Raw genomic sequence first — 11,197 nt, forward strand, 5'->3', positions numbered from 1 at the left:
GTTAGGGCGGCTAGGAGCTGGAACCAACTTCCAAGGGAAGTGGTGCTGGCCCCTACCCTGGGGGTCTTTAAGAAGAGGCTGGATGCCTACCTGGCTGGACTCATTTGAGTCCCGTTTTTGTTTTGGGGTTTTTGTTGTTCTCCCGCCCTGGCGGGGGGTCGGGCTAGAAGATCTACTAGGTCCCTTCCGACCCTAAATCTATGAAACTATGAAACTATGAAAATAGTCAGCTTACTAGTAGTAACTTACTATTACTAACTACTAGTAATGTACTAGTTACTTATTACTAACAGTACCTAACAACTACTTTTTTGGACTATCTGTGTATGTGCTCATATGCTACAATTCCGTATTTCCAGATTTCTGCTTGTAACGAGAAGAAACCACTAAACTTCTTGCCTCTCTCACCTCTTTCTGAAGGGGTAGGAGAACATGAACGTTATTTTCAATCCTTTGCCCACTTCCAAACCCCAAAAGAGAATGGAAAGCAGGCAGGCAGAAGGTTATACATTTGTCCACAACAAACTGACTGGCCCAGATATGTGTGTGGTACCTTATTAGATTTGCTAGTCAACACTCCCTCAAAGAGGCAATATGAAAGACCTCTGCTGGTAAAATTTTAAAGCCAAAGTCTGACAAATAAGGTTCATGTCCAAATGGACACTGGTGAGATGTTTATGATCAATGAAGTGAAAAAATGCTTCTCAGGTTTCAACACTAAAACTTCTAACTTTCCAAGAAATACCGTGCAAAAGGCTTGGGGGCTTGGTTTTAAAAAAAGCTCTAAGAAAATTTTTGGAGATAATAGCTGGCCCCACACAGAAAACTACTTTGAGGCAAGCTGCTGGATTTATGGTAGGTGAAGTTGTTTCTGTACATGCCCAAACAGCGTATCAACATCTCTGAATCAAAGCAGTAATATTTAGTAAAACACAGTACACTGAAAACAAATCTTACTTTCATTACCAATGCCAGAGATGAATGAGATGTATGGAGTTATCCAGTCCATCTCCCTGAAAGTACTTTCTTCATAGACTTCATTTCACCTCACTTCCACTTCAGGCAGCCTAATCCAAAGGCTAAGACATCTCATGGTTCAGAAATTCATCCTAGCTTTTTCCTAATCTCTCTTTATATACCAAATTATACCAACTTGGACAGTTTTTCTTGCTAGTGTTTAGATCCCTCAACAGTCTTTAGGGCAAAGCCACATATTTATATCTTGTAACTGCTCCCCATAAGTAACTCCTTCTTTTAGCTCCTTGATCATTTGGTTACTCTGGTAAAACAAGGAAAGATTTTTACAATGATATGAATGCACTGAAAGTAACAGTCTAAAGGCACCGGCTCTCTGGCTTTAACTACAAGCCAAAATCCAGTTCAGGTCATTACATTCCTCTGTGCAGGTTTAACTGAATAAACACGTTTCACTTCCTGCCCCAAAACATTTTGTACTGTTGCAGCATGTTGTTCTTGAATGGTCACCACAGGGCAATCAGGAAGTTATATTAAAGAGGCAAATGAAACCATTCTTATGTAACTTGTAAATAAGTTTGAATTTCAGAGCCAAAGGCATCATTTTAAAGGATAAGAATGATAACTGAAACAATAAAGTCTGCCTGGTTGCTGCTACCCAGCAGTTACCTGTGTTGACTGGATCACTGTAAGGTCATTAATGTAGCAAAAGCCTGCCCCCATAGCAGAGCGAAGGCCAGCAGTCCCAAATGTCAGCCTGCAACAGAGACGATCCCGCAGCTCTTTATCCTTCCCATTCTGTAACAGGTTTTCAATCTGCTCTTTTGTTTTTGGGTTCTGTAAAAGAGAAAGTGAAAAGTCTCAGTTTTGTTACCACCAGAGGAAAAGCAGAGCCACGCATTACTGCCTCCATGAAGTTAGGGCAAGAATTTTATTTAACATCTGTACAGGTAATAGCAGGAAGTCTGCATACATAGCCAGTGCTGTTTTATAACACACTGGGGTGGAGAGGAATATTTTCTTGCAGTAGCTTTGACATTTCTAGCACACTTCCTCTACTCAAATACCCTTACTTATACACAACTCGATTACAAAGGCAGAATATATTTCAGATAATATTCTTTTCCAACAGCATGGCCTATCACCAGTTCCCTTAGAGTAGCTGATATCTCAAGGAATTTGTCTCGACTACCACCACTATACAATATAACTTCTTATAAACTGTGGTTATGCAAATTGGAAATGTAGAGACCAAACAGTAAAAATGTTCAGAGTCTGGTACTCAATGGCAGTTGGTCACCTAAGGATGTGGTTGAAAATAAACCCGCTATGCTATTAATTGCCTAGAACCAAATGCAAAATTATTCCTTACTCTCATTTCGGGCATTTTCATTTTGCTTTTAAAACTTTATCTAGTCATGCTTTAAATCACTCAAGCTGAAGGGTTAAGCAGCAAAGGCTATTATCCCTACCACCACACCAAAGGCTAGGACTGTCACATTTTGATATTTCATATCCTTTGCCTTCTAGGCCTCTTCAAACAGGCTAAAGCAGTCTCTGATCTTCCTCCTGTGGGGAAAGAGGGTCCACGTACATGAAACCTCCATAAAGAAAGAGAACATGTTGCTTGCATTGCTGAAGTGTTGGGGATTTCTTTTTATTACCCTCCAGGGTCTTTGGTTCCTGCAGAAAACATTTCTGATGTTAACCAGGAAACAGCATAACGAGCCAGCTGGTGGTCATGTGTCCTTAACACCTTCCACAGCGTCAGTCGCATATTGGATAAAGGGTCACAAACTTCCCTACGCTCCCTCCTTGCTGGGATGACTCCACTCATGGAGCAGTTCAGGTTCTTCTACAAATTTACCCCCAAAAGGCTTCAAAATTACCAGGAATTGGGGGGAAAAATGAATATGATGATTTAGGAAATATCTTTCATAAGGTCCAGATGATCCCAAGAAACTGCTGCATTGCTGAATTGCATGCTGCAAGAGTTGTGTCCCACCAGGGAAAAATGGGTCCCACTCCAGTAGGAGCCTCTTAAGACACTGCAACCGCTACAGCCCAGTTCAGAAGTTTCATGGGAATGATAAATATGGTCTCAAGAGATCGCCTGTCATTTATAAGTGCCTGACAAAAAGCTACATCTGCCCAACATTATGGCTAATATAAAGGGAAGGAAAGCAAAAGACTATGAGGTCTATGGTCATTTTCATTATACAGCACACAATTATTAGATATGGAGGAAAAATGCAATGTTACCACCTTTCCTCAAAATGTTATTTCTGAAATAAAGTTACCCACATGTGTTTATTGATTACAGTGACAATTCCCTCTATTCTGCAAAAAAATTCACCGCCTTCAAACAATGGAAGTTGCATACACATACATGAATATTTCTGACTTGTGCATTTAAAATCCCAAATACAACACTGCACTAACAGCAAAAAGCCTTATGGAGTTGTTGTTCTGAATTTCGCCCCTTGTATGCCATATCTTCAAACATTTAAAAACTACCAAACATTCACAGTAATAAGCATAGAGGGTAGTGCCTTTCCCCCCAAAATAGGCTACTGGAGGTAAATATTAAAATAAGAAACAGATTTAAAGCTATTTAGATAGGTGCTTTAATTAAGACCTTAGTCTTTTAAACTAGACACAATCCCTTGTCAGCAGGCTGCACTTAATTAGCCAATAGAGCAAACACATTGGCCCATCATGAAATCAGCACTTAGTGACTTGCTAGCCAGAACACTTGTATTCTGTATGCTTATCAGTTCTATATTTTTCTGTTTGGAATAACGTTAGACTAAAATCAGTAAAATGCACATTAGAAGTAGATACAGTGGTCTGGGGACAAGACAATACAAGATCCCAACCCAAGAAAACACGTTAATGCCAAAACAAAACAAAGAACAATAATAATTTAAAAAAATAATGGAGTAGCCTAGAAATCCTAGCGAATTATACCATTATAAGCTGGGACAATGCAACTATTGGCACATTTCTGTAGTAACACAAGTGTGGAAGAACTGTTGCAACTTTATCCCCGTTTCATTTAGGGTTAAAATTGCAGTGATTTAGCCCACTTGCATTGCTTATATAAGCATTTGTATTGCTAACAGTGTAACAGCTGATGTATTGCAGTCTGATGCATTGCTGACTGTAACAGCTGATGAAAAATTCAGCCACATTCCTGCTCCCTTTTAAAAAAAGGTTGAAATGTATGCCTGTCTATAGACAAAGAGTAGCCAGATGATGAGAACAGCCAAAACAGGGATCTGTTAGGACAAGAGAACTGCCTAGCTCTGACTGGACCATCTCTGCTCAGTGCCAAATGACTGTCTGCCCCAATCACTTTCTTTCAGCCTCTTCACATCAGCTGTACTTGCAACTTGCCCTGTGTCCTCTGCACTCACTTCCCTAGACTTCTTTATCTAATTTTTTATTGAATAGAGATAATTTATGAATAGGGCAACTTACCTGCGATTTTGTGATTATCATATTGTTTGCTCTGCTTGTGTGTTACATCCCCGTCTCCTGAGCTTCGCTCTGTCCCTTCCGATTTCAGGCAACAAGGCAGGGATCGTCTGCTTTAGTTTGGTTTGTGTATAAGACAAATTGGGCCTGTGTTTATAGGTCCTTTGGTGCTACTTTAACCCCCAGCAGTAACCACAGAAATCATAGAAAAACAGAAATTAAGGGCTGGAAGGACGTCAGAAGATCAAATCCAAACCCCTGAGCTGGGCAGGAATACTGCTGAGATCAAAGGATCATAGACTCATAGAAAAAAAGACCAGAAGGGACCTGTAAGATCAGGACCGGGCAAAATGCAGCCCGCAGGCCAGATGTGGGCCTGCCAGGCCATTCTCTCTCGCCCGTGGAGCCCCTAAAAATTTAGAAAATGAGAACACATCTGTCCCTGGCTGCCTGTCATGCGGCCCTCAATGGCTTGCTGAAACTCAGTAAGCGGCCCTCTGTCCGAAATAAGTGCCCACCCCTGTGTAAGATCATCAAGTCTGGTCCCCTGCCATGGGCAGGAGGTCACTGGACTCAAATGAGTTCAACAAGGTATTTATCCAGCATCCTCTTAAAGACCGCCTGAGATGGCAACTGCACACCTCTGCTGGGAGTGTGTTCCAGATTCTAGTTACCCGTACAGAAAAGAAGATTTTCCCTATGTCCAGCCAAAGCTTTTCTTCGACTAGCTCATGTCCATTGGTCTGAGTCTTCCTGGGGACAAGGGGTGCTTTTCTGAAAAGCTGTTCACCTAGGTCCTGGTGTTCTCCCTTCGCATACTTGTAGGAGACTACCAAGTCACCTCTCAGCCTTCTTCTGCTCAGGCTGAACAGTCCCAGATCCTGAAGTCTCTCCTCATAGGGCCTGTCCCCCAGGCCGCTGATCATGTAGGTGATCCCGGCAAGAAGGGTAGTACTAGTACTGGCAGAGAGAATCCAGGACCACTATAAATAGTTGATGGCATTCAGTGGGAAGAACACGAGCATCTTAAGCCAAATTCATCCCTGAACCAACACTGACTTCCACAGGTAATTAACCACAGGGATGAATTTAACTTTGTCGTCTAAGCTAAAACAGATGTGTAGTACTACATTTCCTCATGCTCATTCTGTATTTGTAGAGCCTTCAAAATAGACAAGCTCTGAAGTCCATCAGTTATTTTTATCTTCCACAACAATCTACTGTACGTGGCTCATTTCCCATCAGTCTGCCCTCCTGCAGCAGGAACTGCCGTTCTACATTTTTTACCTGCCTTCAGTGCTCTTTGTTTTCTAACCCTGGCTTTATTTTCTAAAGCTGCTTTGTTCCCCAGTATTTTTTCCCCATTTAGTCAATGCCACATTTAGTCAGTGCCATCAGTCCACCTGACTGATTAACTATGAATGTTTACAATTCTTCAAGTGTCTGCTGTATGCCCTTGGTAGCATGACGGAGATAAATGTGACTGTTTGGCAGTTCGTCTTATAAAAGATAATTAATCTGAAGTTGTCCAGGCCTTGCTTGCTTTCAAGCCTGTAATTTGCCTGCAAGAAATTGCGAGTACACTATGATCCAGATCCACAATTCCAGAAGCTGTGCATTTGAGACTAAGCATGCAGTTAGATGCAGCCAAGACATATATTCGTATCTTTCTGATCGGGAGAAAGTCTGCAAATGCCAAGATATCCCATCTTGTTGAGAAAGGTGACTGAGCTGATCTCTCAAAGGGAAAGAAGTAACTGTGAAAGATTTATTTTATTCATCAACTCTTATGAGTCTTTACTACCAAACATTGGAGATGGTAGCGGCAGGTCCAAGAAAATTTAGGAAAATTTAGTAGCTAATTTTTCAGGTAACCCAAGTTGTTGTGCTTTTCCAACTCTCTTGAAAAGTGGATTTATGTGCTTATATGCAGTAAACAGGCCCACATTTATACCAAAGCTTGCTAAACAAATAGCTTCTTGATCTAAATTTGAAAGGCGTTTCATGCATCTGCATCTCCCAGTCAGCTGAAATGAATCCAAAAATCAGGCCACTCATATTTACCTTGCACACTGAATAACTTTTCATGAACAAATGGTGCATGTTTGTTTGTACAACTGCGATAACTAGCATTATTGGAAAAGCTCGTGTCTATGAACATCCATTATGTATGCAAGCAGAGAAAACTTTCAGCTAGAGACACTTCACTGCCTCGAGCATACGAAAGAGGTTGGAATTATGTATCTCTGGAATATAAAGCAGCGTATATAATTTTTTTTCCCATACATTAATTATTTTGCCCTGCATGCCTTGGAAATTACACAGGCAGAAAGCTCTCATCCTGTGGATGTAAAAATTAAGGGATGTAGAAACATATTGCATCCATGCCATTTGACTAGGCTGTGTAGAATGAGAGAAAAATAGGGCTGTAGGGACCTATTTTGGTTGACTAATCCAGTGCTCAATGTGTTGGCCCTGTGGGCCAGATGATTGGTGCGGGGCTGGTCTGCAGGCTAGGTCTCTTGTGGGGTCAGAGCATCATTGGGCCCCACGCCACTTCAGCCGAGCCCCACGTGCACCATCTAGCGCACAGGGTCCTCCTCTTTACCTGCGACAGGTTAGGGTGTTACTTCTTGGGGTTGTATCACAGTTGACTGTAGTTTTGCTAACAGGTTAGACAACAGATCTGTATAGGATGGTTTGGATATGGATGATCCTTCTTTATGCAGGGGGCACGACTAGACGACCCTTCCAGCTCTGTTTTTCTACAACCCAATGACTTGAAGAACAGTCTGGCAGAATGGCTAGGGCAGGGATTCTCAACAAACGATGCCACGAGACCCTTTCAAGGGTGTTGCAGGGTGCCATTCAGTTATGGGTGCAAACACCAACTCATGACTTGAGAGAGAAATCCAGAGCTTTCACATACAAATTCCGAGTGTTAAAATCATTCTTCCCTGTTGTGGTCTTCCTGAGCCCTTTAAAAGAGAAGAATTGCTCTATTATTTTTTTTGTAATAAAAAAGAATGAAAACTAAAAGCTGGTATTTTCCAAGTAAGCCTCGAGTCTAACAAGGGAGAGGACCACTGGACTAGGGCCCTTTTCAGGCAAAAAGCTGTAGAAGGCAAAAAATGCTGAAGCAACACAGTGCAGGTGGTAATTTATTTTAGTTATAGGAAAAGGCAGGATGGGAAGGGAAACCTTTAGAGAGCAGAGAGAAAAAGAGACAAAAGTCCTTGTGCCCTCTGCCAGTAAAGCTGCAGTTAAGAGGGTACAGTCAAGCCCCATCCATCCAGATACTTGATTCAGCGGACCGTGCTCAGGCAGACCGATGATCCACAAGGCAAAGGACATAGGCTCCTCTCACACACCGCCAGCTTCTTGCCAGCAAAAAATATCAATGTGCGTAGATTATATTCCAGCCTCACCAAATGTTTATACAGCTGCAGCAAGAGCAAAATCCACGCTCACCCTCCCTTTACTGCATCAGCTGGTAGTTTCCACTCCTACATCAGCAAGGCACAGAGATATCCAAAACAAAGCTTTTGGGGAAACAGCCTGAAGGAAGGGGTGGATGAGCAAGTCCTATTATAACGCTAATTCATTGTCCCCTTGGTTTACTAGCATGGCATGAGAGTAAGGACAGGCAGAAAGCTGAAAGTTCTGGCCTGGCTTGGCCCAACCCCGCATTCCCAGGGTCTTCCTGGAGTCTGGCCAGGAGCCCGGGGCTGCTGGGAAATGGAGTCTGCTGCAGGCCTGATCTGGCCCGTGGGCTGGATGTTACCCACCCCTATACTAAGTGTTTCAGCACTGACCCAGGCAAAAATCAGAGGTCAGCCCCTTAAAACTCCAGCTGTTTTACTTACTTCTGTGGCACTGTATGGGCATGTCAAAGGTACTATATTAATACAGCCTTGCAGTGGGCACATACAAATCAATTTTACCTAAAGTTCAAAGCTTATTTCCTCACTTTATAGTCAGTTGTATTAATCTGGAACTTAATGAAGAAGGGGCTTGACTGTCTTCTTATCATTTTCTGTTTGCAATGAAAGGGGAGAAAAAAGCTTGTCTCTTCACACTTCAAAAGCTGCCTCAAATCATGTCTGTCTTTTGAGGGTTAGCAGGAACACAATCATGTATCATCATTACTAATTACCACTAGTCTCTCACCACTCTACTGCCCTAATCTCTGGTTATGTACATCCACATTTAAAGTACAAAGTGCTTCTGGTTCTAATAGTGAGCAAACTACTCTAACCTTGTCATTTCACTTATAGGGGTTTTTTTGATTACATACAATTCCTTTAACTATGCACACAACAGAGTGACCCAAGTTTACCTTGGGGGAAAAAGAAGGAACAGCCCTTAATAAAACTTGTCCAGACTTTCAATATCACATGCTTGTTCCATATAGTCCCTGAAGGATACTTCCATGTTACAAGGTGCCTTGCAGTTCATTCAAGATATATTCACTAAGTTTCTGTGAATCACCAAAAAATCAGCTCAAAGCAAAAAAGGTCTATGCTTTTATACTGAAAGCATATGAAGTCTTTATACTCTGTGGAGCCGTGAAGCAGAGAACACCCTAAACTGGGTGTTGTATAATGATAACCTTTTGCCAGCTTGCTGGGTTAAGCAGAAGCCAAAACTTAAGACTGGCTCATCTACAAGGTAAATCTGACTGTAATGCAATTTGTGCGTAGTTACAAAAAAATAATTCTGATTACAGCCAAAGAACGCAACAATATGCATACACTGAATATAAAATCCCATAGCCTAGAGCATGGTGCTTAAAGCAGGGTCCTAAACAGAGGTTAAAAAAGGCAACTGGAATGTGAAAGATGAGGGTGAACACCACTGACATTTACCATAAAGAGGTCAGCCAGCTCCTGGGCCAGCCCGGCCTGCCACAGCTCCACGGCCAGCACTGAAAACCAACATACTCTGCAGAAAGGATGTTTCTCCAGAAATGTAAAAATGCATAATGTTGCTTTTCTCCAGTCAAAACCAAACCATCCTTTATTAGAAAGGAGCATAAAGCAATGCATAATGAAATGGTTAAATCACTGGGATACAACCTCTGAATGGTAAAAAGAAAAAAAAAAATGTAACATGCAATTTAATATTGCCTTTTTTAAAATAGCTCACAAAATATGGCAGTTTATCTGAGCATGTGGCCACAGGTAACCTGTTCTCCATGACACTGCTAACACTAGCAATAGTTACAACTACTGTGAGTTTAGAGCACGACATCCTTCAAGTGTAATGAACTCGTATAACTAAGGTCACAACATTAATGCATGTTTTACCAATAAACAGAACGTGGGCCAAGTGTTTAGTGAGTTCTATATAATTCACACATAACCAAGACAAACAGCTAGCCAAAAGTGTCCCAGTTAGAATGTAGCCTGTTAGAACCTTCTTCAATAAATCAGCATTTCCAAAAAAAAGTAAAGTATATTTTTTGAAGTTATGAATTAAAAGGAGATGAAGAGGAGGAAAAAAATCCCAGCTATCAACAAATATTGATATGGATTCTACATTCCATTCAGCATTAAAAACCCACAGCTAAAAGGTCATCATACCATTACACCACATTTATGTAGTGACAGCAAGACAGACAGAAAGCAAAGAAAGATTAATAAAACTATGCATCACTTCATTTATGTGACGAGAATCCAAGTAAGCATGAACCCAGACTACAGACACAGCTGAAAGAGACTCAGATGTGCTCCAACCCTTCACTAATTACAATCCTTCTACAAGAAGATTTATTTTTAAATGCATTATTTTAAAATTAGATAAGACCTTTCACACAACTAACCAAGAGCTGGAGCAAACGCACAGAATCATGCTCTCCAGGCTTTGGGAAATAAGGGAGATGCAGACACAGAAATGACGGTAATACCAAACTCGATTAGTTTAAAAACTGAAGGTCAGAGTAATTACAATAAGACACAGATGTACAATGAAGTGCCTCCTCCTAAGAGCCATCGCCATTGCTATGACACAGTGCTCCATTACTCACAATACAAAGGCCTAGAATACAAAATAAAGGAATTCTCATTGTCTTGGAAATGTAGAACTAGCTCGAATTATTTCTGATTTTCTACTATATTCTACCTTTCCTGAAACCCTTTATTACAGTTTCAAGCAGAAGGCAGGCCGGGGTAGCACCTTAGAGGCTAACTCGTTAGAAAAGCATACACTTTTATAGGTACCAGCCCATGCTATTCAGTCAGTCAGAAGCCAGATGGGGTAAAGAAGATTTTTTTTGTTCAAAGGCAATACCCTACCATGCACAATAGGAGAGGGCAGCCTGCTCACCACTATCGAACTCAGGGGCAGGCAATTATTTTGGGCAGAGGGCCACTTACTGAGTTTTGGCAAGCCATCGAGGGCTGATTAATATTCATTTTCTACATTTTTTTAGGGGCCCTGCGGGCCAAATAGAACCTAGCGGGCCTCATCTGGCCCCAAGGCCGCATTTTGCACACCCCGATCCAACTAGAAGAGAAAAAAAAAATCCCTGCAAAAGATGAAGCGTCCTTGCAATGGAATCTGTGCACCATCCTTGTGAATTTAAGATATCCCAGGTACAGACAACTTTTCTTTGCAGGTTTTTCAATCAGACCAAAGGTTTCAAACAACCTAAGAGATAGGGAACAAAACTATTTTGGGGATATTCTTTGGAAGCTGAATGGAAAACAAGATGGGAGGAGAAAAATCCTTTGGGGGGGTA

The 11,197-nt window shown here is 41.5% G+C and overlaps 1 protein-coding gene across 1 annotated transcript in view; it reads right to left on the reverse strand.

Moving 5' to 3' along the window:
* Window positions 1-11,197, reverse strand: part of PGM2L1 (phosphoglucomutase 2 like 1) — a 93,512-nt gene that overhangs the window by 60,674 nt on the left and 21,641 nt on the right. Inside the window, exon 2 of the mRNA XM_019504233.1 lies at window positions 1,645-1,812. Coding sequence (XP_019359778.1) covers window positions 1,645-1,812 — 168 coding nt within the window. The remainder of the gene's footprint in view (window positions 1-1,644; window positions 1,813-11,197) is intronic.

This window comes from Gavialis gangeticus, unplaced genomic scaffold (genome assembly GCF_001723915.1).
Source record: "Gavialis gangeticus isolate Ggan-Ray unplaced genomic scaffold, GavGan_comp1, whole genome shotgun sequence".
In the NCBI taxonomy this organism is placed as follows: domain Eukaryota; kingdom Metazoa; phylum Chordata; order Crocodylia; family Gavialidae; genus Gavialis; species Gavialis gangeticus.